The sequence below is a fragment of the Alexandromys fortis genome, unplaced genomic scaffold, assembly GCF_014885135.2.
Source record: "Alexandromys fortis isolate MF-2015 unplaced genomic scaffold, M_Fortis_MF-2015_v1.1 scaffold_139, whole genome shotgun sequence".
Classification (NCBI taxonomy): Eukaryota; Metazoa; Chordata; class Mammalia; order Rodentia; family Cricetidae; genus Alexandromys; species Alexandromys fortis.
The window spans coordinates 1464696-1490724 of record NW_026068020.1 but is presented as its reverse complement, the minus strand read 5'-3'; the positions used below and the strand labels follow the sequence as shown (position 1 = coordinate 1490724).

At 49.5% G+C, this 26029-nt stretch overlaps 1 protein-coding gene across 1 annotated transcript in view; it reads left to right on the top strand.

Moving 5' to 3' along the window:
- Positions 1-15661, top strand: part of Ramp1 (receptor activity modifying protein 1) — a 48738-nt gene extending 33077 nt beyond the window's left edge. Inside the window, exon 3 of the mRNA XM_050163090.1 lies at positions 15086-15661. Coding sequence (XP_050019047.1) covers positions 15086-15341 — 256 coding nt within the window. The 3' untranslated portion in view covers positions 15342-15661. The remainder of the gene's footprint in view (positions 1-15085) is intronic.
- Positions 15662-26029: the final 10368 nt, after the last annotated feature.

Here is a 26029-nt window from a genome sequence, read left to right as displayed (position 1 = left end):
GAAGCTGGCAGCTTCTCTCTTTCAATGGGAACAGTAGCTCCCCCGTTGTGCCTGGCATGTTCAAAGGCTGAAGGGAGAGATTTGCAGAAACTGAGATGTCAGGCATCATGTGGCCATGACCCTATGTGGCAGGGGTGTCCTCTGAAGAGTAGGTGAGGGTCTGGGTACCTGCGGGGGCTTTAGAGATGGATGCTTGACTCAACTGAGCTGCTACTTGCTGGGGATGTGGCAGGCACATACCCAGTGGTGCTGGCCCCAAGGACTAAGCAGGACAGGGCCTTCTTTGACCCCCCTAGAGCCATGTCCTCTACTCCTCAACCTTTGAAGAACCCATATACTTCCTTGGAATCTGACTCAACGGTGGGTGAGGATGGAGCCCATCACTCGTAACCAACTTCCAGCCCACCCCACCGAGCTGACCCAGCCTCCTGTCTGGATCAAGGTCAAGACAGGAAGTGAGAGGACACAGAGAAACCACAGCTAATGCCCCTTCTTCTAGGGGCTTTAACCTCCCGTTCCTTCCTGTTTCTCTCTGAGACAACTCCCTCCCTGTCTTATGTCCCCAGATCTCAACCGGAGTCAAGGACAGTCTCTCTATCCAACTAGTCTCTGCGGGGACAGTGAGCACCTGTAGGTTTCTGCCTCGGTATCTCAGTTGTCACTTTAGGCCCTGACAACTCTTGCTGCACGTCCTGTCCCACTGGGATAGCCCAGCTCCCCGGTTTATGTCCTTGGAGCAGAGCCCAAGCAAGTCCCTTCTTTATGTCCTTTGAACCGGTCTGGTATCTTACACACATGACAACAGAAGCTTCTCACATCTGTGGCAGCTGGTTAGTACCAGGCTCTATACCGAATCCTGGGACAAATGGTTTCACCTGCTGGCATGTCTCAGGAACTCAGTGAGTTAGCAAGAGGTGAAAGACAAGTAGCATAAAACCAGAGACATGGGGGAGGGGTACCCAGGAAGCAGGAGCCCTCAGTGGAGGTTGTCAGTACAGGCCGCTGACAACCAGTAGCCTCTGAACCCATTTAAAGCTGCAAACACTGAGGCTTTGTGAATAGTAACTTGCTATCTCAACATCACATTGAGAGTGGACACTGTAGTAGAATGTCCTTCCAGAGCCTTCCCCACCCCCCCACTCAGGATTTCTCTAATCCCTCAAAGAGGTTGGGTTAGGACAGGAGGTGCAGAATTGGCCCAGGGGACAGAGAGTTGATGGCCTGTGGGATGGGTTGTCCCGTGCATGGGGTACAGCAGGCAGGACAGTCCAGTGACACATTCAGGAAGCCCTGCAGATATCCACTGGCCGCAGGAAGATGTTGGCTTTCTTGGGAAGAAAGGGATGGGAAGAGCCAAGCTTTGGATGGCTGCCTGGAAGCGGGGATAGAGGGTAGTCTGGAGGAGCCGGCCCCCTCCTCCCAGCCACCATTGCGTGCTTCATAAGGACAACAGCCCTGGATGGCAGCATCCAAATATAGCATCCCGGCTGTCACGCCTAATCCCAGGCTTGGACACATGCATGTCTCCAAGAGTGTGGGAGCTGTTGGGCCTCACCCGGCCTGAGTACAGACCCTGCTCCCTACCCCCACTCAGCTGGACTCAAAGTCATCTTCGCTTATCTAGACAGAGGGTCCCCACGAGAGGCTCCCAGGAGCACTCACTGTGGTAGATTGCACCCGGGCCACAGGGAAGGCACATGTGCCCAGTCACAGGAATTCAGTAGTCAGCCGCTGTGCCCTGTGTCCTCAGCCCCCAGGACTGGACTCACTGGCATAGAATAGCCAGCCCCCTGTCCAGCCCCTGCTGCCAGTTGCTGACAAAGAAGTCTGCGACTTTGCCTTGGACGCTGGCTGAATTTTAACACTGCTTCATCACACAGCCCCGAGAGCTGGTTCCTGACCAGGCCTGTTCTCAGAGGTGGCATTGTGCCCACCCTCCTGGTGGGGCCTCTCCATGGGGAGCAGGCTTGGCAGCTGTGGCCTGCATCTGTGCCCGAGCCAGCTGCACGTGGGGCCAGTGATGGATTTAGAAACTTTCTCTTCCGCCGAGCCTGGGTAGAGCCACCCAGACTCCTTCCTGGCCTGGAGCCTTAAGAGTGGGTATGGTGGGGGAAAAGGAGAGGGGGGGACAAGGTGCTAGAACAGAAGAGGCTTCTCGGGGGACAGAGGAAGCAGCCGCATGGGTAGAAGAGGGTTCTGCACTGGCCCTCTACGATCTCTCTATAGGTCTTCTCAGCGAGTACCCTGGTTTATAGCAGGAACACATATACCTATAGTCCCAAGGCTGGGTGAGAAGTGAGCTCGCTGTGACAGCAGGTACCATGGTTTTCTGCCTTCTGAAAGGCAAGCCTTAACCATCTCAGGAATCTGATGTATGAGCAAGCTGGCCACGAGGGTATAAGAGATTGAACCCTCTCTCAAGTGAGCCCCATTTCATATGCCTTTAGTTATCATGAGGTAGCCACCAGTCTCAAGTAGTGGAGGCTATGTGGCCTGGCCTGCCTGGGCCTCAGCAACCCTCCCGGTTCCTGGCATCCACCTTACTCCACATCCTTGTTGCCTTGGAGCCTGCACAGCCCCTCTGGTCCTTGCCTCCTAGACCTGGTTCTCTGCAGGCTGGGCCTTGCTGAAGAAGCCTGGCAGGTCATTGAGGGGTAAGTGTTTGAGCTACAACTGCCCTCTGGCTAGAGGAGCCCCAGGCCTTGCCTCAGAGTGAATGTGTGATATCAATGTACTACACTTCCCTCCCTACACAACCCATGTCCCAGTATCCAGAGGTGGAAGAGCAAAATGCAGGATCTCTGGATTGTCGTAGCCCCCTTGGCTGGGCACTTTTCTTTATGGGGACAGTGCAGGCCCTCACAGACCCTGCTCAGTGGTGTCCCACTTAGCACTGGGGTCATCCTCCCAGATGAGCATGCCGGAGTGGCGATTCCATCTCAGCTCAGCAGTGACAGATGACATCACTCGCAGAGGTGGAGGACAGCAAACTGTTAGCTGAGCAAGCCCAAGGCCCTGTGGTGGAAGAGGGACACCCTTCCTCCAAACAATGTGACCCGCGGGCAGAGCTGGCAGACAGCAGGGATGTCAAATCGCTCCACTGAGGAACACGAACGCCCCTGATGTCTCCCACTTTCTTCCCGCCCTCATATCTTCCTTCCCCTGGGATCACAGAGACATTCCCAGCTCTGAATCTGTCAAGTTCAAGCTGCGTTTCCCACGGGTTGGTGAGTTGGGAACTCACCTCTGCAGACCAGGGGCTCACACAGAAATTCCAGACTTATCCTGGGCTCCTCTGCCCAGACCTGAAGGCCAGAATGGTGCCCTCTGGTGGGCACAGACACCAGACACCATTCTTATCACTGCTCTCAAGGGCTTGTGTGGGGGCACCTATGAACCAGCAGGGAGACCCCTTTTGCCACTAGGACCCTCCCAGAGTTCCGCCGTTCACGCTTTGTCCCGTTAATTGATTTCTCGAAAGAGGTGCCCAACCGCAGTCAGCGAGTGCCGCGTGCGCATGTGTGAGGCAACCGACTTCCTACTGTAGAGGCTCTGCGCTACTCTAGTGCTGGTCCCAGGGTCTTGGAACCTTACCCAAGCTGCTATGTCTTGTACAGTGCCCAAGCTGGCAAATGCCTTGGACTGCCTGGGAAACGGCTTTGCTTCAATATCAGAAGTCACCTTAAAGGATTCATTGGCCAGCACCTGGTTAGTGGAACACTCAAGCTGGCAAAAGCACGGGGACCACTTGATAGTCACTGGGTAGCCCAACACAAAGAGGGATCACTTGTAGAGTGTTCGTCTCCTGCCTTCTCCCACAGCACATCCCAGTGGGTCAGTCGCTCGATGGGAATCTCAGAAAGACGCACAGCCAGCGCAGATCCCACCAGCCCAGCACATATTTCCCTAGCCTAGGAAAGGGTTGAAGCGCTTTAATCCAACAATTAGCGAGACTTCCTCATGCATCTGCCCAGTATCTAGGGAAAAGGGGCTCTGTTGTCTGCTGCCTCCTACAGCCCTGGGCAGCTCCCTGGCTTGTCTGAACACCACCAGTAGATTGGGTAGGCTGCGCTCTCCTGCACTGGAGTGGAGAGCTCTGCAGACTGACTGCTCGGGTAGCCCTGGCTGTTCACTCCATTCCTGACCATGCTGCATTGAGGACATCAGGACTTTCGGCAATTGGAGAAGCAGCCTCTGCCCACCGCAGAAAGTCCCTATGGCTATTTTTGGAATCTTGGGTAGACGCTCTGTCACCAAAGGCAGAAACCACCATCCAGACGGTACCTGGGCCTAAGTGCTTCAGAAAGATCGGCTTCTTCCTGACCGGTGGGATGGTTCCCGACCCCACGAGGAAGCAGGTGCTGGTTGAGGGAAAGGACCTCTTCACGCAGAGAGGAGGTCTCGGGAATAAGTGTTGGCTTGGGTGGTGTGCATGGCCAGGTAGGAAGCCCATGATTTGACACCAGCCTGGACTACATAACAAGACTCTGTCTCAGAGTAATAAGAAGAAATGAGTTTTATCAAAAGTTTCTCAGCATCAAATGCTATTTATCCCCCTTGACATGTTGAAATGATTTTATGATGCACATGTAAATGCTGGATGTTATGTTCTGTAGGTTCTGCACAGCTAGATGGAGCGTATGGGCACTTGGAAGGGGCCTTCTGCACCCCTTTGTTCTTTCTTTCTTCCTTCCTTCCTTCCTTCCTTTCTTTCTTTCTTTCTTTCTTTCTTTCTTTCTTTCTTTCTTTCTTGTCTTTTTGTCTGTTTTTTGAGATGAGGTTTTATAATGTAGACCAGACAGACTTCAAACTTACAGAGATCCACTTGTCCTCTGCCTGGAACTCTGGGATTAGAGGTGTGTTCCACTATGCCCAGCACGCTGTACATTATTTCCATATTAATCTGGTACTTTCTCTAGTTGACTTGCTGATTTTATAGTCAATGTTTTCTGCTCTTTTGCCCCCTTGGATGGGACCCTTCAGAATCATGCTTGTTTGGTTGTAGCTTTCTGTTTTGTTTTGTTTTCTAGACAGTTTCTCTGTGTAGCCCCAGCTGTCTGGGAACTTGCTGTGTAAACTAGACTGGCCTCGAACTCAGAGATTCACCTGTCCCTGTCTCCCCAGTGCTGGGACTAAAGGCGTGAGACACCATGCCCAGCTATTGTAGCTATTTTAAAAAATCAGCTTTTAAATTTTCTTATCCAGGTTATTGTTTTTAATGCATCAGTAAGTTAGATTTAAACTGTCATTAACATACTTTTTGTTGTTTTTATTTTTCTTTCTTTCTTTTTTTCTTTCCTTCTTTGGTTTTCAAGACAGGGTTTCTCTGGATATCAGCCCTGACTATCCTGGAACTTGTTCTGCAGCCCACACTGGCCTCGAACTCACAGAGATCTGCTAGGGACTTTCCCCCACTGAGCCATCTCACGGGCCCTTTTGAAAAATTTTGAAGACTCACTTGGTAATTTCCTTTGGTACAAGGTCTCCATATATGAACTCACTAGGTAGCCAAGGCTGGCTTCCAATTCCCTGTGGCCCTTCTGCCTCAGCTTTCTGAGTACTAGGTTACAAGGGCAGACAGGGGTGCTCAGTGTCATTGCTCCTGGCTTTGTGTTTAATTTTGTATTCATATCGCAATAATAATTTGCAACCATACTTTTTCTCAGAGTTCATTTTGGAGCTGATTTCATTAACTTTTACATGCATGAAATATTGTTGTATTTCTATAGCTGCCTGTAATGAATGTTTTAACTCTTGGGTGACCTTCAAACTTGGGTGACCCTCAAACTACTTGGTACCTTTCATTTCTAGAGACTGCATTCTTTAAAATTAACCTTTTCTTGTTAGCGTTTTAGGTTTTTGTTTGTGTTTTTTGTGGGTTTGTTTTTTGGTGTTTGAGACGGGGTTTCATTATGTAATAGCCCTAGCTATGTAGACTAGGCTGGTCTTGCACTTACAGAGATCTGCCTGCCTCTACCTCCCTAGTGCTGGGACTAAAGGCTTGCACCACCAAGCCCAGCAACATTTTAGTTTTTAATATTGGATCCAAGGAATATTGTCCTATGACTTTTACTTTGGGAATTTGTTGACTTTTTCTCTGCTGCCTAATATGGATCTTGGAGCTTCTGACAAGATTCTTGATGATTTTGTATTCACTTCGCACTACTTTTGAGCTAAACTGTGGAAGCATGCTGGGGCCCCTCTTCTGTGAAGATGGGAAGATGTACATATGTCTGTCAGAACCCCAGCCTCCAGCTCCCAACACTCACACACACACACACACACACACACACACGCACGCACGCACGCACGCACACAAGCACGCATGCATTGGCATTTGCAGGCTCTGGTGCTGTAGATGCCCCTTTGCCTGGGTCTGCTCTGCTGCCATCGCTGCCCTGCAGCAGCCCCCACGCCTGCTTTTCTACCCACCTGGCCCCTCTGCTTTTGTTCTCCTTTGCTTGTAAGGTGATTGTTCTGAACAGGTTAAGTAAGAGTAGAATTTTGCTGGCTCGGTCACAGCAGTAAGGAAAGGAGAGCTGAGAGGTCTAAAGTGAATCAGAGCCCAGTTGAAAGTAAGGGTCATAGTCGTCGGTTGTGGCCACCCAGGATCCAGATGCCTTAGCTTGGGAGGCAAGGGCACTGGGAAGGAACTCCTGTTTGAGGGTGTCTAGGGAAAAGGAAAGAGAAGAAATAAGGAGTTCTATGGAGAGGGGGCCTCCACAGTTCATCCCTTACCTACAGTGCCCTCCCCTGCCTCATCCCAGGCAACCCTAGTCCCCATAATGCCCAGCCACTGAGCCCTCCTGTTTCGGGGAAGCAGGAAGGTGGCTGTCCCATGCGGTATGCCACCGCCCACCTCCTGCTGTCCCAGAAATGAGGCACTGGCTAGAAATGCAGTGGCCTCAGATGCAGTTTCCTCCTAAAATAAACTTCTGGGGAACCATGAAAATAATGCGTACTAACTGCAGACAACCATAACCTACTGCCTCTTCGTTAGGAGGAACCCTAGAAGGGACACTCTACCAGGACTTCAGACTTTAGGGCTGCCATATGGACCAATCCACTTCCTTTGTTCAGCATCTTCATGTAAAGTTGGACCCCATAGCACCCCAGAATTCCTCCTGAAAAGTTGTCTTCATACTAAGGGCCCCTCCAAGCGCCTTTACAGTGTGCCGGTTTCTGCTTTTCATGATCCTGACCTCAGTTGTACACCCGCTCTTATTGCCTTTGTCCACATCTCGTACATTTTGTTTTATTTTGAGATAGATTCTCATGTAGTCCACGCTGGCCTCAAACTCACTACATACCCAAGGGTGATCTTGAACTCCTGATCTTCCTGCCTGTGCTTCCCAAGCTCTGGATTACAGGCAAGCACTGCGAGGATTAATGTATGCAGTACTTGAGATGGAACCCATGCTATTTGACATGATTTTAAGGTAAGCTATTCCTATGTAGTGTAGGCTGGCTTGAAATTTGTGATCCCCCTTTCCTGGTCTCTTGAGTGTTGGAATTACAGGTGTCCCTCCACACCTGGGTTCCTTTGTTTCTGCTTAAGTGAGGCTGAGTGCTTCTAAAATGCTTATTAGTCGTTTCTACTTATAGAAGAAATATGTAGCCAGCCAGCCATGGGACTCCCTGCCTGCATGTTTGCAGACTCCCACCCACTCAACCCATGACAGCTGGCATCTTGCCAGGCTCTTGAGGCTAGCCCCAAGTGGGTCAGCTGGGGGTGGGAAGCGTAGCACGCTGCCCCAACAATGTCAGAAGCTGCCAGAGCCTCCAGGCTGTGACTGTCCTGAGGGAGAGCAGCAGAGGCTGGTGCCAAGACTGGGAACCAAGTCCCAAGGGTTTCTCCTTGGAGTTTCTGAGGAGTTAGAGACTCTGTGTCGCTTAGCTTTGTCAAGAGTTTATAGGACACGAAGCAGACACAGTGAGCCCTTAACCTCTAGTAGTTGCCGAGGAAGAAGCAAAGAGAAAACCTGTGGCTATGGGGGACCCATTCTCTCAGGCCCTTTACCTCATGCAATTGGATCTGTCCAGTCTCCGGGGCATTTAAGGTGAGGCTATCAACGCATGAACATGGAAGATGAAGTCTTTAGGGTTGCTAAGAGGTGAAGCTGGCATGCAAACCCGGGTAGTGGGTGGCAGGACACAGGCTCAGATACTTGCTGTTAAAGGCAGTTGGGGTCAGAAGGGGAACAACTGCCAACGTTAAGATGTCCCCAGACAAGCAGACTCTCCGTGTGCATCTCTGGTCAGCGAGTCAGAAGTCATGAACCACAGGGCCCAAAGTCATGGCTTGAGACGCAGAGGTTTGGAAAACTCCCACTGTCGTGCTCAGGAACATTCCAAGCAAAGTTTGCTGAGGGGCCCAGAATAGCGAGTCCTAGCCAAAAAAGGATAATTATTCGGTTACATGAGAACTGAAAATTAGGGAGTTAGAGCCAGAGCACGCTTCGGGACTATTTTGAGTCCTCTAGCTATCTCTGTGTTTTTTCCAGCGGAGGCACGCCTGCCCTCCACGGGGAATCTTTTATTTCGTCTCACTGATAGAACACGCACAATAGTTAGTGAAAGCCTCAGCTGTCACTTCTGCATAAACAAACGAGATGCAGCGGGCAGCCATCCCCACATCACAGATATTTTTAGATGTAGGTGGCTTCAATCTAGAAGGCTAAGGTATCAGGGAGAGAGTCCAGGTCCCAGAATAGCAGGGCCACACACTCAGCCACATGCAGCCTTGGTGTAGAGTCTGTGGTTTCCAGAAACAGGGACTCCTAACTGTTTTGGTCAGCTGAGGAAGAGAAGGCACCTCCTGCCAGGGACATCCCCAGGCTACAAAGGACCTTGTTCTGGGCGATTTGTCACCAAAACTATGTCTGGGTGAACAAGGACAGTCTACACCACTGCCCAGTTGACCAACATCAGCTCCGAATGTGGCCTTTGACTTCAAACGGACATAGTTAAACTTGCTGTATTTGGAGTTTTTCGTGATGAGATCCAGGCTGCCCCCAGCTTCCTACAGCTTTTCCCACTCCTATTCTCTGAACCCTGAGTCTTTCGCTTGCTTGGGAAGACCACATACCCCAGAGCCAGTGATCTTAGGGATAGGCCACTCCCTCCTTCCCCATCTCTCATTCTTGTGGCCTCTGATGTGAGCTGGGAGATGCCCTGGGCGGGTCATAACACAGAGGCAAGGTACCTGGAGGAGTCACACACTGACCTAGTGATTTACAGGCCACATGACAAGCCAGAATTTGACAAAGCCCCCACTTTGGTCAACAAAGCCTCTTAGATGCCCAAAAGCTCTCCTTAGGGCTGATTTATGACTTTTGCTCCATTTAGACACTTTCTAGATTCAAGTAAGAAATCTATTTTTTTTTTTGCCACCATTTTTGGGCTTTTCACTTTTTTGTATGGATCCACCTTCTCCCTTGGTTTATCTTTTGGCCAAAGAATTTTCTTTAACCTTCCTTGAGGTGCACACAGATCTGTGAACTCTGTTAGCTGCTTTTGTTGTTTAAAAAATAAATCCTTCTTTTATCCCGATATTTGAAGTATGTATTTGTTGGGTGGTAGGTATTGGCTTCTGGGCTGTCAGCAGTGTGATTTACTCAGCCCAGGGGTCTCTGACTAGCCTGTCCTTGGAGGGAAGTCAGCATTCATTACTATAGGCATTTCTAGTCCTCTGTGTGTGTTTATGCCTGAGACTCTTTTTTTCAGGCATTCAGGCTTTGGTGCATGTTTGATAGTCTCTGTGTATTTGCTGGTTGTTGCTGTGGAATAATCCTTTTGTGCATTGTGAAAATGTGTTGCTCTCATTGTTAATAAAAAGCTGATTGGCCAATGGCTAGGCAGGATTTTCGGGGCAGAGAGAAGGGAAGTAGAAGGGCAGAGTCTGGGGAGTCTCAAACCAGGGAAGGAAGAGCTACATGGGAAGTTCATAGATGAGTTAAACGAGCCTTTGGGGCAGCACATAGATTAATAGAAATGGGTTAATTTAAGTTGTAAGAGCTAGCTGGTGACAAGCCTAAGCTATTGGTCAAGCATTTATAATTAACATTAAGTCTCTGAGTGGTTATTTGGGAAGTGGCTGGTGGAACGGAGCTGATCCTGGTCCCAAGGAAAAACTTTGCCTACAGGTTACTGCTTTGTTTTGAGTCCAGCTTGGGACTCTCTGGCCTTGAGTTTTTGTTAACGTCTCTCATTCATTTGGGACAGTCCTCCAGCCATTATCTTAACAACTCTCTCCTCTGCTGCCTTCCCCTCTCACCTCTAGGACTGACTGGCAAGCTGCAGCTGACATCACACATGGTGGTATGAGGTGCCCACAGCTCTTGGCTCCCTCTACAATGCCCTCCCTTCTTTTTTCTCTTTGCATTTCAGTTTGGGTAATTTCTTTCCTCCTGTCCTCCCTCTCACCAACTCCTCCTCCAGCCACTCAGTCTGAGGCTCAGCAGCAGTCAAAGAATGGTCTTTTAAAAATTAGTTTAGCTCATTATATCTTACGCATGACTATTTTGCCTGCGTGTACGAATGTACATCATATGTATGGCTGGCGTCAAGTAAATGATGGTTGTGAACTGGGTGTGGTGCTGGGAATCAGATCCCAGTCCTCTCAAACAGCAGCAAGTGTTCAGAAGTGTAATCTTTGACGCTTTCTAATCCCAGCAATCTTCCTTGCCACGGCTTCTTCCTCCTCCTCCCCTTCCTCTTCCTATTTCTCCCTCCACCCCATTTTGAGACAGGATTTCACTATGTATTTATTCTAGGCTGGCCTGGGATTCACAATTCTCCTTCCTCTGCCTCCCAAGTGCTGGATTGACGAGCCTAAGCACCACACCTAAAACCTTTAGACTTTCTAGGTTTCCAGCTCTGCAGGAGTCCCCCATTGGTTTATATAGAGTTCCTTCCTTTCTTGCTAGACCCTTTATTATCCTGGCCATTGTAAACTGCTTGCTTTGCCTTACCATGATGAAACCCTGAGGAAGGCTACTTAGCTCATAGCTTTGGAGGCTCTGGCAAGGGCCCTGTGGCAAACGGCAATGGTAGGGTTCAGAAGCAAGTACAGCCGTTGCCAGACAAAAAGTCAGAAGGCTGGTGGTCTAGGCTCAGGCTCTTGCAGCCACCCTCTCATGAGACCATCCTAATCCCTGACCTGAGGAGATCCCACAAGGTCCCACCTCCCAGTTAGGACCAGCTCCAAATAGCACTATACCACAACACTCTGATCATGAGTCTCGGTCATCTCTCTTTCTCTTCTTGCTATTAAACACAAAAGGCTTTACAGTTGTCAGTTGACTACTGAGAGTTCATGTGTGGTAAAAGCTGAGGTAAGAAGAATTTGTATATGGAAAGAGGCAAGGCCCCTCTGGCAGTCTGCTAGGTGGCATTCCTGTCTTTCTGTCAAAAGTTGAGCTAGGTCAAGGATTTCTTGTTGCTGTGGTCACCTTGAGTGCCCCATAGGCTTTAGATCCCCCAGCAGATGGGCTGTCATTGCTGTGTTCAGTGAAGGATTCAGGCACTGAAGGACAGTCCCCAGTATGGTCCTCAGCCTCCAATTTTTCCCTATTGTCCCATGACGCTATTCCTTAGGAGATACCATACAAACATTGTCCCGTAACACCATTCCTTAGGAGATACTATACAAGCATCTACTCACCCCAGATGGGAAGCCGGCAACAGACTAAAGTAAGTAAGGCTAGCTCCCAAGTCCAACTTGGTGAGGGTGAAAGTTTTTATGGGCTACATAGAAGACTGCAGGTGGAAGGCTGCTTCAGGAGCAGGGATGACTCAAAGGCAGCCACATTACCAAAAGCTCACCTCAGCATAGGTGATGGCTTATGAAGACTAGAGCCTTGGAGGTCTCTGCATGACTCAGAGGCAGCTCCACAGCTCAGAGAGTGTCTTCTAGGAAGTTCGGCTGATCTGAGCCTGGTCAAGTCTCCTCAGCAGGCATTATAGTTTATATAAGCTTGGGGAAGGAGGGACCTAATGCACAGGAACTTCCTGTGCCCCCCTCTTTTTTTGAGACAGGGTCTTGCTTTGTGGCTGTCCCTGGCTGGCTTCAGAACTTGCCTTGGTCACCAAGCTGGCCTTGAACTCACAGAGATCCACCTGCCACCAGAAAACATTTTTGTATTCTTTTTTAAGATTGTATTTATTTTATATGTATGGGTGTTTGCCTTCATGTATGTCAGCATACCACGTGCATGCAGTGCCTCGGAGGTCAGAAGAGGACACCAGATCCGCTGGAACTAGGGTTACAAACTGTTGTGAGCCACCACGTGGGGGCTGAGAAGCAAACCTGGGTCGTCCCCCCCCCCCCCCCCGCCGTAAGAGCAACAGGTGCTCTGAACTACTGAGCTATCACTACTGACCCATCATCTCTCCCGCCCTGAACTTCCTGTGTCTCAAAGAGCTTCTAGCTTTAGAGCTCTTTGTGTGCTACACAACACCTGGCTGCCTGTGTCACCCTGTGAAGCTACCCAGCTGTCCACAGAACAGATCCCTGCTGCCAGAGTCACCAGGGAATGGGAGAGGCCTCTGTCATCGTCAGCCATGGTTTGGATGAGCTTGTGCCCTCAGCCACAGCCTCTACAACAGCTGTGCTCTGCCTGGTGGTCTGGGACCAGGAGATGAAGTGGGGTGAAAGGCTCCCCAGAGCCTCCTGACCACCTCCATTGTAGAGAAAACCTCTGCTGGACATCCTGCTGGGTGCTTGGCCCACAACAGGAAGGCAATGGCTGCTGCTGCCTCAGGACGACGTGGAAAATGTGTGCTGCCCTGTGCCTGTTCCCCGCCCTCCCATCCTTATCACCAGCATCCCGTGGAGCCTTTCTCGTGGGAAACTGGCAAGTCATGCCAGAGTGCCAGGCCCCTGCAGTTCTACACAGGCTCCAGCTTGGGTGCCGCTGTCACTTGCTACATGGAGCAAGCCCCCACTTTCTCTGGGTAGTCTTTTCTTTCTCCACTTGGCCATAGTTCTGAGCTCATTCATGAAACTTAGGTGACTTGGAGCTCTACAGCCCAGCTCTGGCGGATCCCAGCAAGTGTGAGGTTTTGTAGTTGTTCAGTGAGAACTGTAACACTTGCCCACCCTAACCGGAAACAACACTGGGTCTCTCTCATGTGAGTGTGTGTTTCTGTGTTTGGTATATGCATGTGCACACATGTAGGTACACTATACTTGCCTGTATGCACATGTGGAGGTGAAAGGTCAATACCAAGTGCTTTCCTCTTTTTCCACTTCATTTTTTTGAGAAAGGTCTCTCACTGAACCTGGAGATTCCAGTGTCAGCTACACCGGCTGGCCCACTGGGTCCCCAGGGAGCTGCCTGTCTGCACCCCGACACACACCTGCAGCGCTACCTTACAGGCACATACTGCTGCTTTTACATGAGTACCCGGGATCTGAACCCATGCCCTCATGCTTTCACAGCAGGACTTTACCTCCTGAGCCACCTCCCCAGCTCCAGCCCTCCTTATTTTCGTTTCCACCATCATATTGAGAATCGCTGAGGTCCTTCTCTGCCAGTGATCCAGGCTCCTGATTCCCAGTCCAGTGACGCCATTTCAAGTTTGCGCACATTTGCAGAAACACGTCTCATCCATGTTGGCGCCGCAGGTCTCCCCAGGCATGTGTGCCCCATGAAGAGGCAACTCACACAAGACTCATTCCTGCCTCTGGCCTCAGGTCGCATGCTCAGCCACATGTGCCCATGTTGCGGGTAGTTCTTGGGCCTGCTTGCTCTGCGCTGTTTCCCTAAATATGCACATCTGAGATTTAATGACAACCCCGATTGGCACCTGTGCCAGCCTGCCAGCCTCCGCACCTGCACTGCGGATGGATGCACAGAAGCAGAGGGAGCTTGCTCCCCTGAGAGGAGTTTCGGAACACCCACAGGGCTGGATCTCACTAAGAACCAATGCTAGCCTTGTGGCTTGTGGACCACTGTGGTTTCCAAACCCCACAGCGAGTTGGACCCAGACAAGGGAAGTCCAGCACTCAGCCATATCTAGGCCCTGTAGCCAGATGGCTACAGAGGGTCAGCCTGTAGCACTCACGCCCTTACCCTCCAACATTCAAGTTCTTATCCTCCTAGACAGCGCCAGTTCTTCTTCTGCAGGGTCTTGAGTCTCAGAATACCCCAGAGCAAATGAGGCCACCTGCTGAAACTGCCGGCCCCATGTATGGCACACATGAGCACCCAGGGGATGATGGCAACTGCAGCCATTGCCGTGGGCATGTTTACAAAGAGCCAATAAGGCCATTAGTTCCGTAAGACAGCCACTGACCCCAGGCCCTCGTAAAGATCTTTCTTCTTAAGACATCTAACCAGAAGGGGGGGGGGTGAGTTGGGGAGGCAGACAGAGCCCATTCCTTTTTCCTCCACTTCAAGAAAATATTTGATCCCACATTGTAGCCTGGAAGGTGACTTGGGAGAGCGCCAAGGGCAGGATTCACTTGGGAATGATTCTTTCTGCTTCATTTAATAAGAGGCCATGACCACAAGTTGTTCAGAACCAGCCTTCACTGACTTTCCCAAGAGAGCCTTGCCTTCCTCTACCAGGGTGACGAGGCATCCTAAGACACCCAGAGGGGCTTAGAATGAGCTGGCTTATTGTGGGCTTTGGGGCTCCTGCATCTTTGGCAGAAGTAAATCCCCATGGCCTCCTTCAAACCCCGGCAGCCACATTGTCATCCTCTGGCATCCAGAGGACTTTGCCTAAGCCGGAAGTTCTCCTTCAGATCCTTGTCCACACCCTCTCCTTCCCTATTGATGGCCCACTGTCATTGAGTCAGCTTAGTGGGGTCATTTGATAGGCTGACAACAGGAGCAAGAATGGGTAGGAGGCCTGTCAGCTTCGTCCTCAGTCTCTTGGCCTAAGGTTATAGCAGGCACTTGGGACCTCACCATCTGATAGCTGGGCTAATAGCCTACTGGCAAACACACCTGGGCCTGGCCATGAACTATCTAGAGCCCTTACCTGCTGGACCCAGGGCTTTGGGAGGAGGGGAAGGACTACTTTGCCACTGGCCAGGTCCCTGACAGCCTCTTTTTTTTTTTTCCCCCCACAGGAGCTATTGGGAGCTCACTTACTGCACCAAGTATGTGGCACACAATATTGGCTGTTTCTGGCCTAACCCGGAAGTGGACAAATTCTTCCTCACGATCCACCATCTCTACTTCAGCCAATGCCCCGTCTCCGGCCGAGCACTTCAGGACCCTCCCAACAGCGTCCTCTGCCCCTTCATCATGCTCCCCATCACAGTCACGCTGCTCATGACTGCTCTGGTGGTCTGGAGGAGCAAGCATACAGAGGGCATCGTGTAGGTATCCCCGGCGATGGGGAGTTGGGCATCATGGGCCTGGCCCAGCAACAGCATCAGGGGCTGGTAGCAAGGCAGGCCCCACAGTGCATCCTGCTCTAACCTAGTTAGCACAGGACTTCAAAGCGGCTCTGCACTAAGCTAAACATGCTCTAACTGGGGGCCCCTAGCAAGGGAGCGGGGTGCATGCTTCTCCTTACCTCTGAAAGAGTTCTAAGTGCCAAATCTCTGGTATACTCATCACTATGGTGGACTTTCTGACCTCCAAGCAAGACGTGATTGTGGATGCATAGTTTGTGATTAAAAGAGTATTCTTAAACTTTGGGACTTGTTCTAAATTTTGGGCAGAAACCACCTATACAGAGAGGCAAAGAGTGGGAGAAAAAAAATCAAGCCACCTCTGAAGACCTGTCTTTGGCTGATGGGGGTTTATCTCGGGGCCTCTAACCAGATGATACTCAAAGGTCCCCTGTGTGTGCTCAGGGGTTCCCAAGCGATTCTGATGTCTTTGTCCTCACTACACAGTCCCTGTTTTCTATTTTTCCTTGTTTTCCCCCAAAAGACAGGGTTTCTCTGTGTTCTAGCCATCCTGGAACTCTCTCTGAACACCAGGCTGGCCTCGAACTCACAAACATCCACTGGCTTCTGCCTCCCAAGTGCTGGGATTAAAGATGTGCGCCACCACTGCCTGGCACAGTCACTGCTTTTAGTCCTTAAAAACAATCACACATTCACGATTATTAAGAACACCTACCACAAGCCAGAATCAAGGGCCCTTTCCTCATACTTGTTAGGAATTTTTCCTAATGTAAGCTCTCTGCCTACGCAAAAATCCCAATCAAGCCAAATCACAACTAGCCAAATTAAGAAATATCCAGGTTTAATGGGATTCCTGCGCTCTTGGGTGGCCCTGAGGGGGGAGCCAGGAAGCCACTAAGGCAACCAGGGAGAAGAAAGAGACCACGTTTCTCCTCTGGGAGCTCACTTAAATACCCTGTGGGAGTGGCATGCTGGGATTTGGAGTCCAGACCAATACAACTCCCAGGCCCGGGGGCTATGCTCCCAACTTAACAATACTCTCTACCCTAAGAAAGCCCCAATACACAGGATAAGTGAAAGCCAAGAAGTGCCAGGAATGTGACTTCTTCCTCTACTCAGCACTGCCCCTTTGGTCCCTGGGAGGCCACGGACAGCAGTGACAGTATTTGTTTGAATAAATAAGGTTGAGCTATGGTAGTGCATGCCTGCAATCAATTTGCAAGGGGTCTTGGGCTCTGCTAGAGCAGAAAGTGTCTTTTTTTTTTTCTCGATGCTTCTCCAGTTTATTGAGAGATTAAAATTATCAGCAGAGCAAAGTACACAGTTTCATATCCTTTGATTTTATCAGAAGGATTTTCCCAGGAATTGTATCACTTCTTACCACAGTGTCGTACTTTTCTGCTGTGCTGTCTCCTGCTGCCATACATGTGCCTCGGTCATTTATCATCGAGCAGAAAGTGTTTAACTGAGCCATCTCTCCAGCCTGGAGATGCTTTTCTCTGGGCTTCACCTCCATGGTGTGTAACACGATTAATAAAGACCCAGAGATAGAAGTTGGGGTTCAACCTGAAGGTCAGAAAAGCAAAACAGCCAGCCACTGGCTCTTTTAGGGACTGAGGTAGAAAGATTGCTGTGAGTTTGGGGGCAGCTTGGGTCATATGGTCATATAAGGACACCCTGATTTTTAAAATGTCTGAGCAGAAAGAGGAAGAAGGAAGACAGGGAGAGGCAAAGGAAGATGAGACTGAACTCATTTGCTTGAAATGGAGACCAGCCTGCCTCCCAGGGCTTTGACAAGGAAATCCACAAGGAGGGTAAAAAACAAGACTATCATAAGGCACAGACTCCAAAAGCAGCCAGAGAACTGCGGAGCTCGACTTGGAAAACGGAGCTGACCCAGTGTTTGTTCCCTGAGCTGTTCATATTAACGAGCTCTCAGGGTTTCCGGTAAACCAAGAAGGCTGGAGGTTGAGGTCACCTTCAAAGCATGGCCATCCATCCGAATGTGCTCAGCTAGGCAGGAGACAGGCCGGGAAGCCGTGAGCCCAAGACCCCTCGCATATCGGCCTTCTAGGGAAGTCTGGTCCACTGGGAGTGGATCTTGATCTATTTGTCACAAAAAGAGCACTAGTGGTGTCCTCCCGAAGACAAGTCGGGAGTGCGGACCAGGAGTCATGAGTCTTCTCAGTGATTTCTCTTCTAGGAACTCATCCCAAGTACGTAATTAAACATGTGCAAAATGACCCATGGGGAGTACGAGCGGAAGAGAGGAGACACCCTCAGCGGCCTGACAGAAGGACCGCTGCATCAGATTAACTCCAGATGACAGCAGACGACTCTGTTTCCTTAAATGACATACATGCTGGTGTGTTTCACAGAACATGAGGTTCACTGGAAAGGGCAGATTTTAAAACAGGAAATCAAGGTGACCTCTATGCTGTGTTTGTTTATACACCCAGTCCCTGCCCCAGGCCACATTGCGCTGGGGGTGGGGGGGGGGGGTGGGAGTCAGGTCAGAGGCCTCCCAGAAGACAGTACAACACACTCAGGTCCCTTTCTGGCTGCTACCGTCCAATTTGCAGGATGTCATTTCCTGGTGTAGGGTGATCTAGTCCAACCCAAACTGGCTGTTCTAGCTGTGTGTCCTTGAGCAACTCACTTACCTCTGGTAACCACTCATCTCTGGGGGAGATGATTTGGAGTATATGAGGCATCTGCCTTTCCCCAGTGATGGTGTTTGATCTCCTGAAAGACCCAGTAGCCAGCCAGAGAAGCCTCCTCCTTAGGGCCAGGCAAGAAGAGTGATACTTGAGAAAAAACTGGCAGCTGAGCACAGGGTGGCCGCGAAACACATTTTTAAAAAGATTTCAAAATTTATATTTATACATGTATAACCGTTTTTCCTGCACATATCTGTGTGCACCAAGTGCATGCCTGCTGCCATTAGAGGTCAGAATTAAGTTCAGAACCCCTGTAGGTTACAAATGGTTGTGAGCTGCCATGTGGGTGCTGGGAACAGAACTAAGTGGGTTCTCGGCTTGAGCAGTAAGTATTTAACTGAGCCACCTCTCCAGCCTGGAGATGTTTTTCTCTGTGGTTCACTTCCATGATATGTAGCACGATTAATAAAAACCCAGAGACAGAAATTGGGGTTCAACCCCACTGGCTCTTACTTTTATCTCAGTCTGAAATGGCGATCCTGCCTCCAGGAATCTCAGAAAGAGACTGTGTCTGAGAGCTGTCTCCTCCCATTTTATATTCCTCTCTAGTGCTGGGATTAAAGGCATGCACCACTACCACCCGGTTTCTATGGCAAACTAGTGTGGCTACTGGGATTAAAGGTGTGTGTCACCACTGCCTGGTCTGTAAGGCTGATCGGTGCAGCTGTTTTACTCTCTGAACTTCAGGAAAGTTTTATTTATTAAAATACAAATGAAATATCATTACAATGGTGAGCATAGAAGACCTACAACACAGCACTTTTCAAGACTATTCAGAAGAGCAAACTCCTTATAGGACTGAGCCAAGACAGGCTATGGGGTGGCCAGCTTTGCCTATCTATGCATGTTAGAGATAGACGTTCCCCGAGAGCAGAAGCTTGCAAATGATTCCTCTTCTGGAACCCACCCCAGGCACACTTCCTGCCTAGCCACAAACCATGCAGAACTTTCTCCAACACACTGGCAAGAAGCTGGGGAAACTTGTTTTCTGGTCACGGTTGGTGTTGGGGCAGAAGGTGGGCAGGAATGCCTGGAGGGCAAGGGCAGGTGGCAACTGTTGTTCATGCCCAGTATAGGCTGCCATGATAGCATCTGCACCCATGCCCACCACAGGCTGCCGTGACAGCATCTGCACCCATGCCCAGTACAGGCCGCCATGATAGTGTCTGCACCCTGCACAGGCTCATCCCATCCAAGACACAGAGAAATTCTGGCATCTTCTTTTAAGGAGTCCCACATTTACAAAAGGGGACAGGAGATATAGCTCAGTTAGTCAAATGCCACGCAAGCATGGAGACCTCAGCTCAATCCCCAGAGCCCATGATAGCAAACAGAAACAAACAGGCCCAGTGGTAACCACTGATAACCCCAGGGGCTGAGAAGACAGAGTCAGGTGACTCTCTTGGGGCTATTGACCAGCCAGCCAACCCAGACCAACGAGACTCCCATGTGCATAGCTGTGTGCCCCACCCCCATACACAAAGGCCAAGTTGCTATGTGCAGTTGGTGATAGCAAACTACCTGAATCAAATCAGAAGCCATCTCCACCAACGGAGAAGCAAGCCAATCAAATCAGATGCTAGCTCCGCCAGCGTGGAGGCGAGCCAGCGGCTCTCTGCCCCTCTGTTTCCTATGTATCAAGGAATGACTGGGGGCCTTAGACAATTCAGTGTTTGCAAAGAGAGCCCTTGACAAGTCCCGCCATATCCCTTTGGCCATGGGACTCACCTTTGTGCAGGGATCTGTGACCTGACTACTGCATGTGTTGACTCCCCCTGAGGGTACCTTTCTACCTCTCTGCATGTCCTTTTCTGTTACACAGAGGCTAGCAGGTGAGTGGATAAGAGAACACTTATTGGTGGTAACAACAGGAACTAGCACCTTGGAGGACTTTTCTTGTTCTTCCCTTCTGCATCACACAGACCTGCAACCGTCCATTCCGACTGCATGGACTCCACAAGCCCCTTCTGGGAGTGGAGGAGGGACTTGCTTTCTCTCCTTTCTCCAGGCTGGAAACCTGACATCAAGTTGTCAGCAGGCTTGGCTCTTCCTGGGGGCTTGCAGATTCCAGTCACTGATACAGGACCCACTGACCTCGTCCACCCATAATCACCTCTTTAAAGGACCCTCTCTTAAAATAGCGACCTGAGGTCCCGGGGCTTAGGATCTCAGCGTAGGAATATGGGTGTATGTTGGAGGGGGACAACTTGCCCATGACAGAAACCCTGTCTCCTCTACTGCCAATTGGCCAACTGCAGCCAGTTGTTATGTTACGGGTCCGAATCTGTCACGGGCCCGTGTTTTAAATCTCCGTGAGAGCTAGTGGAAAACAACTCCAGCCAGAAGTGCTCCAGAGACGCTGCAAGAGGGAACAGAAACCTGCTTCTCATCAGAGCCCAGCAGTACACATTCTTGTCGGGAAACGCCAGGCTCAATTAGGAAGGCGGGTGGTGGGAAGGGTCTCGGGGGAGACTCCCTGGAAAATTCCAGAGCCCATGTTCCTGGCTTTCATTCTGTCTCATTTTTCAAAAAAAAAAAAAAAAAATAGGCAGGACTTCTCTCCTGACGACATGTTTCCAACCAGATAATGTTTCTTGTTCCTGAGCAGATAATGTTTCTCCTCACCACCTACATAAGACATAACAAGATGAGGGCAGAGGGAAGAACAAAAGAGAAAAATTTCAAGGCAGTGGTGGCGCACGCCTGTAATCCCAGCACTCAGAAGGCAGAGGCAGGTGGATTTCTGTGAGTTCGAGGCCAGCCTGGTCTACAGAGTGAGTTCCAAGACAGCCAGGGCTACACTGAGAAATTCTGTCTTGAAAAACAAGGGGAAAAAAAGAAAATAAAACTTTTGTTTTTTCTTGACATAACTGGGTCAGCTGTTGGGAAACCGGGGTCGGGGGTGGAGAATGTTCAGGAATGTGGAGGAGAACTAAAGGCCCATTACCGTAGGAAAAGAGCGCCTGTGGGTCAGGCGGGGAGCAAACACTGGTATGGAGTCTCCAGGAAAGGTTGCCACCCCGCTGACCTCTGTCCCTGTCTTCCTCACTCAGAGGATGGCCAGGGCACAGAGGGTTGCCGTGTGTTCTCGTTCTCGGGTGTCTCTGAGCATGATAACAGAGGCCTGAGGCCCCATTTGCTCATGAACCTGTGCTGCCCCCTTCCTACAGAACTGTGGAAAACAACCAGATGTGGGCTTGGCAGGGGGCAAAGGTGGGGAGTTTGGCTGCCCCCAGGAGCCACAGCTGAGTGTTTTCTCTTGTGTTTGTTTCTGCACCCCTTCCTGCAAACAAGGCTTCTATCTGTATAGTCCTGGCTGCTCTGGAACTCACACTGTTACCTAATCTCAAACTCATAGATCCTGCTGCCTCTGCCTCCCCAGTGCTGGGATTAAATAAAGGCTTACACCATCACTGTCCAGATAGCTGAGTGTTTTCTACCCAGGTACCAAAAGTTCAAATGGGACTCCCTCTGCAGGATGACAGTCTTTTCCTGTCCAAGTTTTCCTGTCCTGGCTGTCCTGGGGTCACCTCTGCAAACATCATATATGTTTAGAAGCCTCACTTATACTTACGGGTGATGCCTTCTGCCTCTATTTCCTGAGCTCCGGGAAGACTGAATGGCTGGATTCCCAGCCAGAATGAACCAGTTGATGTATCCCAAGTCTAGTCCCAAGGCTATCATCATGCCCCTAAGATGCCTTGATGTCATTGTCCCCAGCCCCGCTCCTTTCCCAAGACTGCCCACTGAATAAAAACAAGGACATGACCACTCCTAGGTATGGTTGAGGAAAAGGGTTCTATTGTAGGAGATATGAGAGAGAGAGAACAACCAGAGGCATCTGGAAGAGTCCAGACTGAACCCAGCTATGAGAGGAGAGGGTGGGGTGACAATGGGGTGGATACACATGACCAAGAGAGGAAGAGAAGAGAGTGAAGAAGAGACAGGGCAAGCAGACCAAGAAAGGAACCAAGAAACAAGAGACCAAGAGAGAACAAAGAACCAAGAGAGCATGTGACCAAAATATCTGGGTTATATAGGAAAGAGAAACAGGGTGAAGGGAAGTGAAGCTCAGGGCCCTGAAGAGGTTTCCGGTATGAGGCTGGGGTGAGAAGCACCAAGAGGAACCAGGACTCTGTAGCAGGCATTGCCATGCTGTGAAAGCCTGGCACCCAACATCTGCTTAGATACGTTAATAGGCCCCTCAGCCATTTGTCCTGAGTTTCTTTGGGACCTGACACCCATCAAACCAATGCAAGCTTCTACTTTCCTTCTTCCAAACTGCCCAATTGATAATTTCTTTTAAAAATGTTTTCTTCAGTGTTTCCAGCAGATCAGGGGCTCCTGGAAGTGAGCCGGAGGGCTTTCCTTGTAGTGTTCGAGTGCTCAAATCCTGGTCATGCACAAGGAAATGACTTAGGGCATCAGAGAGAGGCTAGGTCACTCAGCTGTTCCCGGGGCTGGAGCACCATTTCCATAGCCATGGGCGCTTGGTGGGCACCTGGCTGCAGAGGCTGTTCAAGGACGTTGGTGCTCAACCTGGCTACTGGATGACAGGGCCCTAGAAAAAAAAAACTTGGAGCACAGAGAGGTCCAGGAGACAGCTTTGGCTGTCTACTAGAACACTGGAGGCAGACCACCCAGGTACCATCCATGAACAGACCATCCAAAGGAAATTTCTAATGTCCTAACGTTGTAGATAGAATAACCTGCAGCCCACACCCATTGCTTTTCACCAGGACACCCCTAGACAAATGTCAGCCAATCAGGGTCCTGAACCTTAAAAATCCCTCACCCCCTACCTTTACTACTATAAAAACCCAACCCCAACTGAGCTTATGAGCTTTCCGATCACTCCCACACGCTAGACACACGAAGAGTCCGAGTTTGCAAACTTGTTAAGAATAAAGGCTCTTTGCTTTTACGTACATAATTTGATTCTCCTGGCTGGGTTTTTTGGGGGATGTGGAGGAACTCCAAGATCTGGGCAGAACAGTACATAGACAATAGATAATTAATGAGGAAAAATTGGCTCCTATTTTATATTATTAAAAACTTTATCAGTTTTTTAAATGAACACAGAGTTCTTAGACATCCCGAAGGCAAGGCTTCTATCCTTTTTGTTTATACCATTTATAAATAATGCTCCGATTTGTGCTTCCTTATTTCCGTCCTTAAAACAAATGTTTAGAAAGAGGCTGGTGGGTCAAGGGGATTCTTGTGCTTTGAGTAAACACTGCCAGGCTCATTATAAGTGTTCGAGTCACCCACAGTCACCAAGGTCAACTAGAACTCCTACCTAGGCCCTAAAAGGGACAAGATTTCTTTTCGGTCTTTGTAGGAGGAGGCGCTTGTTCGTCCCGACCACCCAGAACCGAAATAATCACACAGAAACTGTATTATTAATTAAATCACTGCTTGGCCCATTAGCTCTAGCTTCTTACTGGCTAACTCTTACATCTTAATTTAACCCATCTCCATTTATCTGTGCATCACCACAAGGTCGTGGCCTACCAGCAAAGTTTCAGCATGCCTATCTCCGTTGCGGCTCCATGGCGTTCCCCTGATTCTGCTCTTTTTTCTCCTAGCATTCAGCCTAGTCCTTTCCGCCTACCTAAGTTCTGCCCTATCAACAGGCCAAGGCAGTTTATTTATTAATGGTAATCACAGCACACAGAGGGGACTCCCATATCAGGTCTTAAATGGGAAAATCAGTTGAGTGAGGAAAAGTGTTCTCCGCTGCTGTTCTCACCATGCATGTCTGACTACGGAGTGCCACCCTGTCGCCTGTGGATAACAACCATATGAAGTCTTAGTGATTGCCATGCAGGTCCTTACCACCAATCAATTCCTCCTCTCTTAACAAGAGCCCTCCACTTACAGGCTGACTGCGTTCACGTTGTATGCGCAAAATCCGGCTTTCTCGAAACTGAGTTTGTACCTCTTTTAAGAAGTCGTGTTTTTCTCAGGATTCTGTGAGCTATCCTGTTCATGTTTTGTTAAGGAAGTGAGAAACTTTCATCTTATTCTGTGCCCTCAATGGTGTGTGGAGCGTGAGAAACACAGGGAAGGATGTGGAAAAGCTTGACAGGATCAAGGCGATGCCTCACCTCTCGGCTCTAAGTGGTGCACACAGACAAACGTTGAAGAGGATGAAGCAAGAGGATCACCTGGGCCACACTTTAAACTAGGTGTGGTGGTCCGTGGCTTTCATCCTCAGCTGCATAGCAAGGACAAGGCCAACTTCCACTAGAAGAGATCCTGTTCTGAAAACAAACCACGACAAAAACGAAGCCACCCCACAAGGTGGTCAGTGTAAAGCTTTTATCGCCAGATAAGACTCTTTACCAATGCAATAATCCAAATCAGACCAAATCAAACCAAATTAGAAAAAAATAAGGTTTAATGGATGGCAGTGCTCCTAGGGGGGGCCTCCAAGAAAACGCAGAGATGGGGAGGGAAAGCCGGGAGACCACAGAGAGGGAAAGGAAGACCAGAAGACCGTGGTGTGTTCGTTCTCTGGGGGCAGAGTAAACAGCCTGTGAGAGTGGTCTTGACACTCTCTGGGGAGGGGTCACTATTTGGCGGGCTTTCTCAGAGGTGGAGTCTGGACTGAGGTAACTCCCAGGGGAATGGGCTTGAAATGGAACTTTCCACCAAACATTCCAGACTCCTTGGCTATATGGATGCCAGGGGCTGGGGTGAAGTCCCAGTCCAAACGGTCAGGAAATGCAGATTATAGCAAGAATGGAATGTCATTTTGTATATGTCATATTGGCAGTTTTTAAACTGATTAAAAAAATCCACAAAAACAATTGTAATCAAGCTGTAAAGAATTACAGCCTTTGGCAAGAACAAATTATCAGAATCTATCAAACTTTTTTTATACATTTACTTATTTTGTTGAAACAACTGTGATTGTCAGGAAGCCAACTGCAGTAAAGATGAAATCTTGCTTGGAGGAGTACCTTCATAGCAAGACTCCACCCATCAAAGCGCCCAAGCACCCTGGTAGGAATGTGCTAGCTTACTTAAAGGGTTTTTGTTTAAAAAAGAGAATGCCTGAGAAGATAGGTCCTCCAGGCAGCCAGCTCCAACAGGACCACCTACTGAGACAGTTTTCCAGGTTCGGTCATGCAGGCACTCAGTACACACTGCTGTGTGGCCCAAAGAGGCCAGACTGCACCTCACATTCACAACAGGATTTGGTGTTGTCTGCAAGGCACAAACATGCTTGCAGCCAGGAGTGGGGAGCGGCAGGCTTCAGCATTCAGGTCTTGCCAGATGGAGTGATTTCAGAAGCAGGTCTGAACTGTTTTCTTCTTATGGATTTGAAGGACCTTCCTCTGTTCTGGATTAAACCTATGCCTAGTGCACAAGATACCGACATGCAAAAAGCAAAAAATCTCCTGTTGAGTAGCTTGTCTTTAGCATGTTTTAGTATTTTTTTTAAAGTATGATTTTTTTTGCCATACAAAAGTTTAGACAAAATGCAAAGTCAACTTTATCTGTCATTTCCTTCATGATTTATACTGCTTTTCCTTTCGTTAAAATAAAAAGACTTGCCGGGCAGCGGTGGTGCAACCTTTAATCCCAACACTTGGGAGGCAGAGACACGCAAATCTCTGTAAGTACGAGGCCAGCATAGTCTACAGAGAAAATTCCAGAACAGGCTCCAAAACTACAGAGAAACCCTGTCTCAAAAAAAAACAAAAATAAAATAAAAAGACATTTCACATATATATGTGTTTGCTTGCATGCATGTCTGTGCACCATGTGAGTGTAGTACACACAGAGGTCAGAAAAGGACACTGGATCCCCTGGAAGAGGACCCAGCCCTGCACTGTGAAGAGCAGCTTGTCAGTCCCTACAAAGCTGAGAATGCCTTTTCCCCACCACCCAACCATTCTGTTGTAGGGACAGACTCCAGGAT